This window comes from Trematomus bernacchii, unplaced genomic scaffold (assembly GCF_902827165.1).
Source record: "Trematomus bernacchii unplaced genomic scaffold, fTreBer1.1, whole genome shotgun sequence".
Lineage (NCBI taxonomy): Eukaryota > Metazoa > Chordata > Actinopteri > Perciformes > Nototheniidae > Trematomus > Trematomus bernacchii.
Genome location: NW_022987648.1, coordinates 916,721 through 934,836, shown reverse-complemented (window position 1 = coordinate 934,836; position 18,116 = coordinate 916,721). Strand labels below are relative to the sequence as shown.

Genomic DNA, 18,116 nt, shown 5'->3' with positions numbered 1-18,116 from the left:
AAGCCTCCACCACTCGCAAAAAGTTCAGACCGAGCCAAAGCTATTACAAACGCCAAATATCCTTATGTTGCCATGTTAGCAAAGCGCTAGCTGGCTGTATCTGCTACCTCTGTCCCGAGAGAGAGGGTGTTCTCCACAGCAGGAGACATTGTTAGTGCCAGCAGATCTGCCCTTTCGACAAGTTAATTTTTCTTAAAAGAAACATGAACATACAATGACAAGCAAGCAAGTCCTAATGTCAAGCTGGCTGCTTAGGTACTAGTACAGTACAGTTAAAATACAGATTATTTCAGTTCATCAAAATGCTGCACCTTAATGTTTATTTTATTATATTTTGTATTTATTTGAGTGAATATTCACAGTTTAATAATAATTAAAAACCCAAAACTAATATTTTATGTTTTGTGAGTACTAGTACAGTAAAGTTCAAATACAGATTATTTCAGTTCATCGAAATGCTGCACCTTAATGTTTATTTTATTATATTTTGTATTTATTTGAGTGAATACATTATTCACAGTTTAATAATAATTAAAAACCCCCCAAAAATATTTTATGTTTTGTGATAATTTTTTCTGCTGTACCGAAAACGTACCGAACCGTGACCTAAAAACCGAGGTACGTACCGAACCGAAATGTTTGTGAACCGTTACACCCCTACCACCTCCAGATGAATAGCTCGACTCACAAGGCAGGTGAATATTAACCCCCACCGCTTCACATGGCCTCCACCTCTTTTAACCTTGATGGGTTCGAAATAGTCAATTCCCACATGAGAGAAAGGTGGAAGGTCTGGCGCCACACGATCTTCAGGTTGGTCAGCCATTTCTTTTTCTCCAACACTTGCCTGCATGCATCTACAAAAAACACAAGCCTTTATTATTTTATTTGCAGAAGAGTTGGCAGAAGGTAGCTAGAATTTCTGGCCTAGTCTGGAGAGCATGTGGTTCCTCCCAGAGTGTCCGACCTGCTGATGAATATCGCGTAGAATCAGTTTGGATATGTGGGACTTTTTTGGAAGGATTATTGGGTTTCTCAAGTTTATTGGCATAGTAGATTTACTTATGCGTCCTCCAATCCGTAGGATACCTTCATCCAGAATAGGATCAACTTTGCGTAAGGGGCTGTCAGCTTTAACAGCTTTTCCTTTCCTTAGCAGCATCAGTTCTGATTCAAAGTTCCGCTCTTGTTCGTAGTGAATGATGGACCTCTCTGCTTCCTCCAAATCCTCTACAGCTAGTCTTTGTTGTCTTTCTGCTGTTTTGGAGCGGGTCACTGGAGCTTTAGCTCTTTTGGATTGAAGCAGTGTTTTGAGTTTCAACAACCAACCAAGCTCTCTTTAGTTTTTCCCAAGAAGAGTAGTGTTCAATGAGGTCGGTGGTTGCACAGTTACTTATTTTCAAACTATTAACAGAGATGTCTCTGGATCATTGAGGAGGATATGGCCAAGATCCTCTGGCACACAAAGTCAGGGTCATTCAACCATCTCGTGGTCTCCAAGAATGGTTAAATATTCAATCCACGTGATGCAAAGTCTGCTGGATTGTCCTTGGAACTTACATGCCTCCATTGGCTTTCTTGGGACAAGTTGTGAATCACTGCTATCATATTAGCAACGTAGGTATGGAATCTTTTTTTTTGGTTGTGGATGTATTCCAGTACTGATGTACTATCTGTCCAGAAGGTAGATTTCTGTAGTTTCATGTTTAGTTCCTTCTGTAACATCTTGTCCACTTTTACAGCAAGTGTAGCAGCTGCAAGATCCAGTCTGGGAATGGTGATTTGCTTCAGAGGATTGACTCTGGATTTCCCGAGAATGAATGACACATGAGTGTCTCCTTTGTGGTCCGTGAATCTACAGATGTAGCAGCTTATTTAGGACAGTTTGAAACGCGAGGGTCGTGGTCGGCCCGTGCACGGCCCGTGAACGGCCCGTGAAAGGCCAGTGATGAAGAGCCTGCCCCCAGTCTGACTTGAGACCGCCCCCGTGATAAATCAATTTAATTATTGTGAAGCCAGCTGCAATGGATCATTGATCCACCAGGGGGTGCAGTGGGGTTCCACACTGGAGCTCATGTGAAATCAACTTCGATACAGTACGTTGGATGTACAGTATGTCTGGTACTACTGTATAGCGGATCTTTGTTAAGATCCATATGTCACGGATAGGATCATAGTCTGTGCTAAATAAGAGACATGTAATCATTTACAAAACATCACCATGTTGTTATTTAACAAAATAATGTTGTTTAGTCGAAAAAAACTAACGAGAGGAAATGCAGCCGGCTCTCGATTTTTAATCCTAATTTAATCATCATCTTCACCACGATCATTTATGTTTATGTTCGCCGAATTGACATGAAGGCACTGACAAATATGAATATACTTTAGTCAACTTCATTAAAACGTTATTAACGTGCCCAATCTCAGTAATTCACTAAAAATATTTATATTTTAATGGAGTCTTGTCAGGCAGATCAGGATCCCTGGGTGTTATTTTTCCCCACAATGACCAAGTCGCTGCAAATTATCCCGTTTATTACATGGCCACATTCTCAACAAAGTAACGACATGACTCCCAATATTAATTGAAATGCTTTTATGGATTTAGAAAATGTTTTTATTGATTTAAAAAATAGTTGTATGTATTAATTTAAATTGACATGCATCCGCTAAGAAAAATAGTCCGTTGTTACCGTTTTTTAAACAGTCTGAATGCTGTGTGTTTATACACCTAATGGCCCATCAGCCACAGCTATCTCCCCCCCCCTGATCTTTCTTCTCCAGCAGTTAAGTTAACTGTAGGTTACTCTGAGTGACAAGCTTACAGTTAGTGAAGTAACACTTTTTTTGTGTGAGTCACGACCTGGCTGTTTCATTCAAACATAACGCTCCAAATGCTACTGTTTCCACTCGGACTTCAATACAGCTACACCATTGTTTGGTTTCCATGGTAGCGCGTCTCTTTATATATACAGTCTATGCTCTTTAGTAGCGCGCACTCCTTTCCTGTAAATTACAGGTCCAGCTGCTGCATGAGACAGACACTGAAAAGTATTATCATCTGAAATTAATCATTATGTTATTAGTATTAAATACATATACGTATTTTTACAGCTTGTATTTAGAAATAATAATAATAATAATAATAATCCTTATATTTATTATAGCGCTTTATCAATGACTCAAAGCGCTTTACAGATACACATACATGTAATGGTCTACTGTGGACAATACCCACAGGAGCAAGTTCAGGTGAAGTGTCTTGCCCAAGGACACAACGGCTTTACAGACGCAGCGGCGGCGGGTTTGACCCCCTTGATCTGATAATCATTGCACAGCGCACTGTGCCACACCGGCCATCTTCACACCTCGAAGTCATCGAGGCACTTTTACAAGTACACATTAATATCATACATGTACTGTGGACAATACCCACAGGAGCAAATTCGGGTGAAGTGTCTTGCCCAAGGACACAACGGCCTGACGCAGTGGCGGCGGGAGCGGGTTTCGAACTGGAGTTCCCCAACGCCCCCTTGATCTGATGATCAGACGCACAGACCACTGCGCCACCCGTCCCCAAATACTCTGTTGTAATTATTGATGCATACATGTGTTCATCCATTCAATGTGGCATCTGCTATAATGGGGTTAATGTATGATATTACTTAATAATACAATACACTATATAATATATGTGACCCGCTCTATCGAAATCAGTCGGAAGTCGCAACGGCTCATTTCAAAATAAACGTGGATTTGCGTAAAAAACAATTTTTTCGGGGTTCGGGTGTTTTGTTTGATTTTAAATAAACAAAGTCTTGGCTTTCAGAATATGAAACTTTTATTTCCAAAATCACACGATAAATACATTTGTGAAGCTTGTACTGTAAAGGGAAGATGACAGGCACCTCTCACTCGCCACTCTGCTCTTCCGCAGCGCCGCTCCCCTCCCTCCGGCTGAAATTATGAATGTACAGTAAGGCATATAGTAATCATAGATAACACGGCAGGGTCCGTTACAGTTTGTTTTCATCTGATTTCAAATAAACAAAGTCTTGGCTTTCAGAATATTAAACTTGTTTCGGCAAATTTAGATGATAAATACAACTATGAAGCTTGTAACGGCATAATTACAAGCGCAGAACGGAGTAATTTAACGTTACAGCAGGCATAACAACAGCCGGTGTTTCTCGTGAGTGTTTTCCCCGGGAAACAAACACAATATACACTTACGCAAAAATACACAAACACACACACACACACATACACTCGCGAGCTTCCCCCAGACCAGTAATCCAAACGGAAATATTTTCCCTCCATTACTACTTTGATCATTTGCTCCGCTAATAATCAATCAGATCGATGGATTCCAGAGAAGAGGAAACTTTGAAGGCCTTTTTCTCAAAATGATGACTCGCTGACAGTCATTATATAATGTGACATATTTTGCTTAATATTTGGAGTACAAAAACAATCCTGATATCATTAGAAAGCTAGGAATCTCCTCTTTCCAACAGTGTATACAACTCAAAATGTGTCACTCATTACTGGATCAGCTGCTGCATGAGACAGACACTGACGCTGTCAGAAGAGAAGGAGGACAAAGAGAGGCCAGGCTCCGTGTATTTTATTATTATATATAGTCGTTATTCATTAGTTTTAAAGCTCAATAAGGAAGATTTAAACTTTAACACACGTTGACCGGCGAAAAACTCTGCCCGGTTCCCTCGGCCCCCACCACGTTGAATAAACAGAAGGCTGCTTTTGTGGAGGAAGTTACAGCGCTACGTACAGGCTCGGCATATGTACTGCAGCTTTTTCCAGCGGTATCCATAAATCTCTTAATTTTCCCCTCAAAGTGCACCAGATTGATGCATTTAACTTCAATATAAAGAAAAACATCTTCTGTTCTAACAACAATAACATTATAAATAGTAACATAGCTGAACATGGTATTGCACATTTAGCTTTCAGTGTTACTGACCTGAGATGTTTTTATTACATGAATTAAGGGGGGATTGTGTTTACAAACATTGACCATACCGTTCACCATCCCCCACCCCCCTACTGCATGTTGATTTTTGACTTTGTTTGCCTACATGTAAATGGGTGGCATTTAGTACCTACCCCCCTCTGAGTGAATACCTGTTGACTTCACATCTTGTCACAAACTTTTTGGAAGACAAGACTGAGGCTATTTTTCATCTGTAGTTATTCCCTGGACAGATTTTAAAAGTCAATCTAAAACACATTTCATTTTAAACAAGTAAATACAATACATTTAAAACATGCAACATACACTGTAAACAAAATCTGTAATCTAGGCAGTAAATTGCTGTATTACCCACAGTCATTTACTTTGAATTTGTAATACAGTGTGATACTGTATATTATGCTGCACTGTGGGAATATTATCCTTAGGCGGGAAATGTATGTAAGCTGGAGTCTGAAATAAGCTGCTCCATCTGTATGTACAGTATCTGCAGTGTGACTAAGCATGAAATTCCTAACTCAGGGTAGCCGCCTATGGTTTGCACGCTACCTCGGCTCCTGCCGAGGTGTGGTGTCACAGCGCTGTATTTATGCTGATGTGCCATCTCCCAACGCCCCCGTGGAAAATGACCAAGAACTCAGAAAATACAGAATAACCTCGGAATGTTAGGCCTCATTCAGAAATGTACGAAAGGAATGACATTTTTTCCATTGTACGTCACAATGAATATGTGTTAACACCACTGGGTGTATTGGGTGAATGGGATCTCACCGAGGTTATAATAGCTTTTCAAAACAAAAGAACATGTTAAAACCATAGACTGTATATATAAATGGACGTAGGGTCCGTGACGTCACCCATAGGATTCTGCAGAGTTGCCGAGAAGCCCTTAGTAGGCGGAGTCGGCCACTAACGGCTCGACAGTGGCGTCAGAGTTCCACCCCCGCCTGCTCCAGCCTGCTCCAAATAAGGGCAAAGAGGCGGAGCCGAGGCGTGACCTGCTGCCACTGGGCTGGAAGTTCCAGAGCTAGCTGAAGCTACCAAGCTAAGCTAACATGCTCCCCATCTGCACACTGCCGTCGCATTTTACGTTTCAAAGGTAAGCGGACATGAGACTATTCAGCAAAACTATAAATAATAATCTAAGTTATTGAGTTTTTAGCATAATACTTCAGAATCTTAAAATCCCTTAACGTTTGTATGCAATTGTGCTAAATTAAACACTGGAATCAAGCAAATATTAATATGTTTGCATGACATTAGTTATTTATATATTGCCATCACTTAATTATACGTTTAATACATTTAAGTTAAGCTAAGGTACATGTGATGATAGCTAGTTGGTGCTCTTACCTGTGAGGCCTCCTCCAAACAGCAATAACCAGACTGTATCATTAAAACTATAAGTACCAGTTCTAGATCCTTGACTTTAGACAAACAATTCAAAAGACAAAATGTATTTAAAGACCAATCTTTATTTGAAGGTGCCTCTTAACCTGAGATATTAGTTATACAGTAATAGTATTGACAATCTAAAAAAACTGAGCAACTCAACAGTCAACTTTATATTTCTTATTGTCTAAAGCATTTATTATTTTCATTTTTCCCCTCTCATATTCAGTGTGGAGGGATTGAGACAGTGCAGAGAGCTGCAGAGACTTCAGAGAGAAACCTCCGTGTGATGGACGTCCTGTCTGTTGGTTTGGCCGGAGAGGACTGAGGGTCTTTCCTCTGTGAGGAGGACCAGACCTGATGGAGGAGCCCATGCATAGCTGATACCACCTGATCAGGCCTAGTCTGTCGCTTTATTTGACTAAATGTGTTTATTTATACATTGAATAGGTTTACACCTTCTGTCCATATGTGCTTTTTATTTAAAACATGTTTGATTAACTTTTGGTTCACATTTCAATAAATTGTATTTGTATTTGCACTCCTTTTGTCCATTATTCTTACTGAAAATGTTAGATTACACATTCACATCCGACTGAAGATTGGCCCCATTTATTTGCGTTGCAAACTCTGCGGTACAAGGTACATGTTGTGAAGCTCATGAAGTGAGGCAAATAGAAATAATCAGCTGATGGAGTGTAGATGTGGAAATAGGTGCATTCGATCAGCTGACTGTGTTTTCACAATAAAAATAGTTTCTTAGTGAATGTCCTGTACTGGTCTTAACATCTCATAACATCAGCTTTTAATTTTCCTATTGGATGTTCTTCTTGACCCTCGGAGAAAGAGGAGATGCTGAGTCGTGTCTTTCAGGCATGTCCTTTCCTAACAAAAATTACAGGAAACATAAAACATATTATTGCAGAACAAGTGTGTTATTTATGAAAGAGGTGTGTTTGTGTTTAGGGGCTGTAGATATAATTATTTTGTAATTGTAATGTTTTTTTTTATTTCAACAGTGAGCTACAAAGACAATCAGATTATGAATGAACAGTATGAAATTCATCAACATTGAAATGTATTTTATTATCAAAATAATATTTAACTGTTATTAAAACAAGCTTGCTCTGTTGTCTCACTGAAAGAATAACTTTTACCACGTTTTTACAGACAATATTGAGAGATAAATAGCAGTTGTCACTATGCGTTAAATATCTTTGCCTTCAATACATTAAATTAGAAAGCTGACCGTCATATTGCTTGTTAACATCTAAATGTAACCCTTTGCATGGAAAAACCCCTCAACTTCACTGATGTGTAGGTGATCTAGTATTTAGTATTGTTTAATGGAATGTATATCAGTGTATTAAAGTCAATACTTCATTTATTTAAACCAATATCTTTCTTGATTCTTTGTACAGTATGAAAAAAGAGTATTTGTACCTGTGCTGAAGTTCACTGCTGTGAGGAGTCCAGTTCTGTCTCTCACTCTCTGGTCCAGCCTGTCTGCATCACCTGGACACTTTAAACAAACAGATATATATGTAAAGTACCATGTGTACAAACAATATAACTTATTCTCTTCTGTTGAACATGTTGGATTGTGTATTGTCCGAGTCAGGGTCCTTTTTATTTTACTGTAACTTTGGAAGTTGTGTTACCAATGCTTACTGTTTATTTGATACCAATTTGGTAATGCAATTAATAAAAACAACAATGTTTGGGTTCGTTCTTCAGATGACTGTGACGTTAACGTGTAAGCTCAATAATGAACTCCAGCTCAACCAACCATATTGTAATATCTAAGTAATCATCTTGAAATATGACATTAATAATTGTAATATACACACATCTTATTGTGAGGTTGATTTCACATACACTACTTCGACGTTAGCTTGTCTACATACTTGAGCATAGCCAATTTAAATTAACCTTAGCGATGCATACAGTTCCTACCTACATAATAAAATATCTCTCTAAGTTACAAGGATGACCTTATTTTATCAACCTCAAACAGAAGCCTTTTGTTCTACAGTATTATCCCACTTAACGCTTAACACTTGTCTATTTCGTTTTAACCTTTATATATAGTCTATGATTTTAAGTTAACTTGGAGGCTAAGATTAGCATCGTTAGCACCGATGTAGCTACCACTCGCTTACACGCTAACCCAAGCCTTAACATTCATTACGTAGCTGATTGAAATCAAAAACACATAAATAAAGTACTTGAATTTCACTTACCGCAAAACGGCATTCATGCACCGTCTGTTTTAACCGCAGAGCGAGTCACAATAGTCCGATATATAAGCATGAAGAACAAACAAACACGGCCGGGGTCAAGTTGTGTTCCCTGGATGAACTGAGCAGGCAGAGTCCCTGTAGCTTCACGGAGACGGAGCAGCTAGCAGAGAGACAAGAAGCTAACAGCAGCAGTCACTTGACAGAGCTGTCACTCAATGTGACCACGCCCTAATTTATGCAAAAACTTTAAGACCTAATATAAATAAAAGGGTCATGTTAGAAAACAATTCACTCACAGATTCATAATCATGAAGGTGGAATCTAACTATATACATAATAATATTTATTGCATCCAGGGCTAGAAACGTTTTTTTTCTGCTGTGAAATTGGGCATTTTAACATGGGGGTCTATGGAAATTGCTCCTTTCTGCAGTCATCGCCTATCGGCCAATATATGAACTGCAGTTTGTGGCACTTCCGTATTGGCGTCCCGGCTCTTCCCCAGAGTTTGCCGCTTGGTTAAAACATGTTAAAACACAGGCAGTGAGTGGGTTGTAAGGAGCAGAAGATTGGGTCAGTGTTGGCAGAGCGTCTCTCCATCCCATTCAAATTCAAATTCTTGACTGAAAGAGCCTACAGTACATGTAAATGGATAGCATTGCCGATATGCATTTGAAAAGAATTAGTACCCCCCTCTGAGTGACTACGTGTTGAGTTCACATCACCATTCTCCCATATGCTACAAATGGCTGTCTAGCCCTGTTTGTTTTTTTGACCTTTCAGATGTTGTTGTATAGCCTCTGGAGCAGAAATGAAAGAGTTTTAAAAATGTTTACGTTTTGGTAAGTTTTTAGGGAAATGTTGTAATATTGCAACGTTGGCCTTAGGTGGGAGCAGAATTTCTGTATTTCTACTCACATTGTCTGAATAAATATATTGAACAACTAAGGGTTAATTTGCAGGATTGATTGCTTACTTAGCCCTATATCAGTATATAGCATTAATAATAATCACACATCACTCATATTTGTTATGAATAATCATTTATCATTTATTAAATAGTAAGTCGCTTTGGATAAAAGCGTCAGCTAAATGCAATTTATGAAAGCCTCACTTTTTTACCAAGTGTTTTTATTGCTCTGGGGCATTAAAAACAAGATTTTAACTTTAGTTTATATAATATCTGCATTTTCTCTTGTGAAAAACTAAGTCTTAGTTTGGCCATAGTTATTTAATATATAAAGACTATATATTATTGAATTACAAGATTAGATATACTTCATTTGATCTAAAATATTGATGTGTTCAAATGCTCTTCTAAACAAAACTGAAAGTCCATGAAAAGTTGTCTTCCTGTTTTTGTGAAGGAAGCGCCATCTCCTGGTTAAATCCTGAAATTGAAAATCTGGCAACGCCCTCTTGGAAAATAGTGGGAGGGCTTAACATTCCAAGATACTGGTCTTTGGCAGGTCTTAGGCAGGTAACTGGCAGGTAGTAGGCAGGAAGCAGTAAGCTGGAGTCTGAAATAAGATGCTCCATCTGTATGGATAAACGAAACCTAAATCATAGCGAACTCTATCTACAACTCTATATCTATCCAACACCCCTCCTCCCCCCACCCCCACAATAAATATCGACCAATCAGGTTCTTGCTTGATGTTGTGTTGCAACTTGCATATATATGTATTGCACTTGACGCACTCACACGCATGGCGTAATTTCCACCTGGGACAGGGGGAAATGTCCCTTGCTCTTTTCGAAATCCCGTTTGTGTCCCCCCACTTTACAAATATGTTTTTTTTTTGTTTTTTTAACGCAAGCCGTCATCGACACGGAGGAGCACACAGCCTCTGTGAGCAAGCGAGACAGAGAGAGAGAGACAGAGCTAGGGAGGGAGGGGAGAGAGAGAGAGAGAGAGGGGGAGAGAGAGAGAGCGAGCGAGAGAGAGAGAGAGAGAGAGAGGGAGGGAGAGAGAGAGAGAGAGAGAGAGAGAGAGAGGGGGAGAGAGAGAGAGCGAGAGAGAGAGAGAGAGAGAGAGAGAGCTAGGGAGAGCACACCTTTATCTATTTAATATAGATAAAGTAAGAAATCATTCCAATGTGTATAGGACAGTAAAAAAAACAAAAAACAGTTTGAAAGGGGAGTGATTAGTAAAATAAGCATAAATAAAATAAACTAACATAAGATAAGAATAAACCAGTTTAAATGATTTGTATTGGTTGTGATCATATTCTAAAGATTTTTGGATTATTGAAAAGTATACAGCTCTCTTTCATAGAGTGTTGTATCCATCAATTCATGTTGTGCTCAAAGTGCACCAGATTGATGCATTTCACTTCAACATTTAAAAATAATCTTCCCGGGGGAGCATGCCCCCGGACCCCCCTAGAGGAGGTGAGGACCCCCCTAGAGGAGGTGAGGCCCGTCCACCCCCAAATAAAGCAGGTTAAAATAATTAGATTGCATACATGTTCTTTTAGTAAACACTGAAAACGGGTCCCACAGACCCAAACAGCACACAAAGGTTAAAGGTCAGCATATCATCATCAAAAAACTAAAAAAAGAGGAGTAAAAGTAGCCCCCGACTTGTTTTATTTTTTTAAAGTAGCCCTCACCCTAAAAAAGGTTGGTGACCCCTGGTCTAGACCAATAAGTGGGGGGTGCTAAGAAAATAGCCGAGTTTCAGGACTTCAGTTTCTTTATAAGGAAGTTCTCGTTGTTTTCCATAGAATCCGATCTAGCACAAAGCATATATTAGAATTATATGCAGTTTTAACTGAGTTTTGCCAAAGAATATTCAACAAATTTAACAAACAAACATTTAGCATGATCCACCAAAAGAGATGCACTGTTATAACCATTGAATAAATGGGGCGAAGCCTGCGAGCTAGTTCAGGCAGTCAACTCGAGCACCAATGATACATTTACACGTAACGCTCCGCGTGCCTCTTACAACCAACCAAACACATTCTCCTAAACATGCCGCTCTATTTAAGCTGCCAGGTCTGCTGCCTCTGCCTCGCTATGCTGCTGCTGCCACTGCCCCCCCCACCACCCCAGCTTCCATCCCAGCATCCACCTGTAGGCTCGGGGGGATAGTTATCTAATCCTCACTCAATGTTCTGTGTACATCTGTGGAGTGATGAGGCCCGAGCCTAGGCGCCAAACTTAAACTCTATGCTGCTTCTAATAAACATATCAAAGAGAAACACGTGAGTTGTCTGACTGAAATAATGTTTAGAAACACAAACTGTTTTTTCAGCATCATAATACACAATGACATCCCCAAATAACAACACATCAACTGTTGATGGTCTAGTAAAATGGAGTTGAGCAGACTGTAGTACTATAATGGTCACTCACAACTGCACATTGATTTAAAAGATTATTGTTGATGACAAACTAACAACATCGGCGAGGGAGTCCTGATTCACAGAACATTCGTAACAAGGCTTCGACGGGGGCATTATTCAAAATTGCCCAACCCCTTAATTTCACATGAAATATTTATAATACATAAATAAATGACTCACCAGTGTTGTTTTAAAAAACGACGATGCGTCTGTTGTTGTGGTTCAGTGCAAACTTTGCGCTGTATGCTGGCAATGGGCATAGATGCATATCTGACAACGGTGGTACGACATAATAATGATACGTTCAAGTGTTTCTCTGAAAAATTCAATATTTGTGTATTACGGATTGAGGAGTTGTTCCGACTATAATTTTCATTAAATTTTGAGAGGTAGGCCAATGTGGAAACAACATAGATTGTACTTTTTTTTTCTTTTATTTGTTCAGAGAGTTTAAAAAACACATTGATTAGCCTACAGTATGTCACTTTTTTACCACTGTATATTCCAAATGACACCTGCCGGGCTGAACTGGGGCTACCCATATTTGTGCTTTAGCCCCAGTTAGCCCCGGTGTAGCGCCGTCCTTGGTCCGTATATGGCTCCATCAACGTCTAGTACCATACCATATCGATATAAAACTAATATATATCGCACAGCCCTAATTTGATAATAGTTATCAAAAGTATTTAACCTGAACTGACTTTAAATCTCAATCGTCTGTCATAGCTTTCATCTGATATCCAGTGATTATCAATAAATGTGATATTTTGACCTTCCCTACTTTCAAAGTTTGCCATGATGTTGTAAAACGTTTCATATTTGGATGAAATACTTTCACTTAGTCAGATACACATCACCTGTTGGGTCATTGATTATAAATCATGCCCTTTTTGTGTGTGTGTGTGTGTGTGTGTGTGTGTGTGTGTGTGTGTGTGTGTGTGTGTGTGTGTGTGTGTGTGTGTGTGTGTGTGTGTGTGTGTGTGTGTGTGTGTGTGTGTGTATGTGTGTGTGTGTGTATGTGTATGTGTGTGTGTGTGTGTGTCCTCCCTCAGGTGGTGTTCAGTAGATTCTGCAGCCCATGTGACATCAAGGAACTGTTCTGTACAGCCTTGGGTGTGCCAAGGTAAAACTCTCACACACACACACACACTCACACACAGGTGCTGCTATATGTAATGGTGTTCTCATGCAGTAGCCTCTCTGGATCCTCTGCTGTATGAGTTGAAGTTCGGGGGGCATGACTCTTGAGACTCGGGGGCTGAAGTGCTTCAGGAGCACATTGAAAAAGAAACATCTAGGAAAACCATATGAAGTGTTTGCTGGAGCGATGCATGATGACAGAATTGTTAACTCATTTTTACAATAAACAATATATTCAGTTAATGATAATGATCTGCTTTGAAGACACACCTAGCTTCACTGTAGTTTCTGCCAGTCTTCCTGCGATTGAAGATAGACCTTCTGTGAACATGAAGACCTTACACACATATCCCTTTAAAGAGAAAGTGAGTTAGTCTTGTCAAATAAGGAAGTGAATCATCAAAGTGTTGTCATGTCAATCACTTCTTAGCATTATTCAAATAAAAAATGGTTTCATTTAAGGAGCCTGTCCGTTTCATCATGACCTACAAGTTCTAGAGAAACTCAAGGCATCATTGTAACGTGGTTTGAAAAACGATTTGGTAATTGCAGCAGAGACATTATCACTCACACACCCCGGAGGAAGAATTCCTCTTTTTTTGTACATCCTTCTGCAGTGTGCTCAGCGACACAGCATGGATGTTTTGTTGTCTCTAGCAACTAGCAGTGCTAGCAACACTCCCAATAGTATGTCTAAAATGACTCAGGATTACAGAGAGAAAAGGTGTCTCATATTCATGCTGCCTTGGTGTCTTCCTGCAGGAACACAAACCTGTCCCTGATGGATCCCACTGGAGCCCTGGTGTCCATCGACCCCACCATGCCACACAACACAGAGAGGTACACCCTGTCCCTCTGAGCTCTTTGTTGATTCATCGATTGTCTGATAAAACATCTGTTCAGTCCGCCGGCTGGCTGCGAAGTTAAAGACACATTTGCGGATTGGCTGTAAATCCCAGTGTCCCCTGCTCCTCCTACTTTGCTGTTTACATACGCTCCTTCAACTGCCATGATAAGTGAAGTGTACAGTAGGTTTGCAATAGAAGCAACTCAAGTGTCACTTTCCTGAAGCCTTTTAATTCAAGAGTAATCTGTATTCCATATCAGAATAAAAAACAATTATTTGTTTTAAGGTTTTTATTCACCTACGAATAGTGATTATGGAAAGTGACATATCCTCAGCCCATTGAAAATGTCCACTGTAGTGGACATGTTGTTAACATGCATCTCCTTTTACTCTTTTGAGCTACTCTATCAATCCCTGATGTACTGTACAGAGGACATATATCAATCCCTGATGTACTGTACAGAGGATATATATCAATCCCTGATGTACTGTACAGAGGATATATATCAATCCCTGATGTACTGTACAGAGGACATCTATCAATCTCTGATGTACTGTACAGAGGACATCTATCAATCCCTGATGTACTGTACAGAGGACATATATCAATCCCTGATGTACTGTACAGAGGATATATATCAATCCCTGATGTACTGTACAGAGGATATATATCAATCCCTGATGTACTGTACAGAAGACATATATCAATCCCTGATGTACTGTACAGACGACATCTATCAATCCCTGATGTACTGTACAGAGGACATCTATCAATCTCTGATGTACTGTACAGAGGACATCTATCAATCTCTGATGTACTGTACAGAGGACATCTATCAATCCCTGATGTACTGTACAGAGGACATCTATCAATCCCTGATGTACTGTACAGAGGACATCCTGGTCTTTCCAGTGATATGTCATTGGTTAAAATTGCATGCTGGGAAGTTCCTCTTTCTTTTCATCCAAAATGGCTGGCATACCAAAAACAACATTGTATAGAAGCAGGAGGAGAAGTCAAACATTGTTGAATAATTGTCATTTTTACCATGAAAATCATATATGTTCTTGTTTATTAACATGTGAGGAACCATATCATTAGTTCTGAAAGCAATTAAATAATTCAAGTTTTGAAATAACAGCTCTTTTATAAATGTCCATTCTAGTGGACGTCAGGACCATCTTCATGGACTTTATGACTCAATATTGTTGCAGGAGACGGAACTGAAGCAGACATTTTCTGTACCAGATATTAAGGGAGATTCAGATGTTGAGCTCTCAGATGATGAGAGAGATGAGGGTTTCACACCTGGGATAGAAGAGGGTCAAGAAGAAGGGGGGAAAGATGCAGGAGGCTCCATGAGCGCACAGATACAGACAGAGAGACAGATAGGGACGAGCTGGAAAGACATGGCCCTCTGTGGGCCAAGAGTAGCACGTATGTCTTATTGTTGTTTTTATTTGAAGTGGAGCCATGACAAATGAGAATTGCCTCAGGAATGCAAGCTTTGTTTCTATGAGCATGGTCAAATGGAGACCACATTCATAAAACTAGTCAAGATGACCCTACAGCAGAGGTGGGGACTCGAGTCACATGACTTGACTCGAGTCGCATATATTTTAACTTGAGACTTGCTTGACTAACATTGATAAAAGACTTGACTTGACTTTGACTTGGTATTCATGACTTGAGACTTGACTTAAGCTTGAGACGGATGACTTGAAAGGACTTGACTCTTTAAAATTAAATATTTGCGTTTGTTTTTGTAGTGAGATATTACGTTTAGTTTTTTCAAAAAACGTGATTGGGTGATTATAGCGCCATGCGCGCAAACCTGGCAACCCACTAGAAGGCAGGAGTGTCAGTTAACATGGCAGCGGCTAGCGTTACTCCAAAAATAGTGAAGTTTGGATTCAAGGATTATGTTGTCGATGACGCTAATAAGAAGAGAACAGCGGTATGCAGGGTCTGCAGCATAAAGATCAGTGACACGACCACCACAACATCCAACTTCATTCGTCACTACAAAAAAACCCACAGAGAAAGGTGCGTGAATGTGTTGTGTTAGCTAGAAAGCTAACGTTAAGTTTAAGCTACATTAGACTTGGTTTCAAATCGATTAAGCATTACAAAGAGAAGACAAAACGGTAAATGAACACTAGAACCGCCAAGGGATTCATTTGTACTAACCCTGATACTGACGGGCTGTCAGGAGAGGGAGAGAGAGAGAGAGAGGAAAAGAGATGCCTCGTTTATTTCCCCTGTGTTATTATCAGAAGTTACTGTAAACTGTTGAATAATGTAGTTCATCTACTTTTAGTAGTTTGTTTAAATGTTTTAATTATGTTGTTTTTGTTTGTAGAAGTGCATCATTCCTTGATTTATTGTAAAATGAATCTGAACTTTTTGATCTGTTATGATGATAAACTGAAGCAATTTCTAAATTAACCCAATTAAGTGAGTTTTAAATCGTCCTACTTAGTTTATAAGGAAATGATGAAGAGGAACAAATTAAATGATTTGAAAATGATATCTATGTAGGTGCTGACGCTGTTGGCGGTTCTAGTGTTAACAGAAATTTAAATTAAATATGTGTCATGGCAAATGCCATATATGATTTTCTTACCTGGAATTCTGCCTTTTTGAACAGACTTTTTGATTGAGTCCTAGCTATATTGTCTGCAGTTCTAGGGTTAATATGAATCTAATATGATTGTCATCGGTCTAAATTAGATTTCAAATGATTAACTGTGTATGTAATGAAGATCATAGTGTGGGTTGAATCCATTTTCATAACCACTGTCTTTTAACTGATTTAAATGCGGAAACTGGGCTTATTCATCAGAATTTCGTATGACTTGACTTGACTTGACTTGACCTGGGCAATGACTTGACTTGACTTGCTTGACTCTCACCACAGTGACTTGGGACTTGCTTGATACTTGTAGGTCAAGACTTGAGACTTGCTCATGACTTGCACATGTAGGACTTACTCCCACCTCTGCCCTACAGCCCGTGCCGACTGGAGTCATTGAGGTACTTTTCCACTACATTGACTACAAAGTCTTTGAAGATCTGGAAAGATTCACCAAAAACCAAACTAGTTTTTTAGTGACCAAATAAACAGCAATGTTCAGATCAATTACCTATTTATGTTTTAAATAAAGGTGAATGTATTCTTGTATTAATATCATTCTATAACCATAATACGTTACATAGTATATCTGTTAATTTTGGCCGACTTTTCAAACTAAAATGGTCCCAACGTCCTCTACAGTGGACATTCAAAATTAAATTAAATTAAAAAAGTCTCAATTGTAAGATTTTTTAACCCTAAATAGGTAGGAAATCACACAAAAAAAAGGAAATTGGAAGACACTTTTTTTCCTCGGGTCCCAGGAAGATATATTTGTTTCAGGCAGTTCTCCTGCAGAAGTTCAGGTAACCATTAACACCACCCCCACCCATTTGGTCCATCTTTTCCCGTCATTTTCCTGTGGTGGAGGTCTAGATTCTTAAGTCGAAAGAAAGAATCAGATGGCAGAAATACGGTATTAATCCCCCGAGGGAAATTCAGGTTTCACTTCAAATACACACATGAACAAACACTTGCATTGATGGAGGGGTGTCACAGTGAAGGGGCTGTCATGTTTGGGGCTCTGATGCACTTGGGATTTTGGTGCCTTGCCAGTCCACACCACATATGTATTTTATTTTTCTGGTCCATGTGGGGACTTGAACCAGTGACAATCAGGTGACCATCATCAGGTTCCCAAAACCAAGTGCCTGCCCCATGAGATTGTTCCTTCTGATTACTTTCTGTGAGGGATGGGAATAGGACAGTTAATGTCACCAAAATCTAGATCTTTGGCATCAACTAGACACGCCGTGTTTGGAGGAGGAGATGCTGAAGCTTCCAGATGCCAAGCATCAGCCTCAAAACCTGCAGGATTTGGAGAGGATCTTCAGAGAGGAGTGGACCAAAATCCTTCCTGAGATGTGCACAAACCTGGAGACCAGCTACAACAGGGGTACTCAAATACAAATCTTAAAAGTCCAAAAAAATGTTTCAATAAGACAAAGGTCCGTTTATTACGGTCATTCAAACTTTTAAACAATTGCAACAAGATTCTTAACACGAGGT

General features: G+C 39.5%; 1 protein-coding gene across 2 annotated transcripts in view; it reads left to right on the top strand.

Annotated features, from left to right (window-relative positions):
- The window catches only part of pde9a (phosphodiesterase 9A), a 61,762-nt gene that overhangs the window by 10,213 nt on the left and 33,433 nt on the right, over window positions 1–18,116 (top strand). For both annotated transcript variants that reach the window (XM_034134312.1, XM_034134311.1), the window contains exons 2-3: window positions 13,037–13,107; window positions 13,887–13,964. In XM_034134312.1, the coding sequence (XP_033990203.1) occupies window positions 13,037–13,107; window positions 13,887–13,964 (149 nt within the window). The remainder of the gene's footprint in view (window positions 1–13,036; window positions 13,108–13,886; window positions 13,965–18,116) is intronic.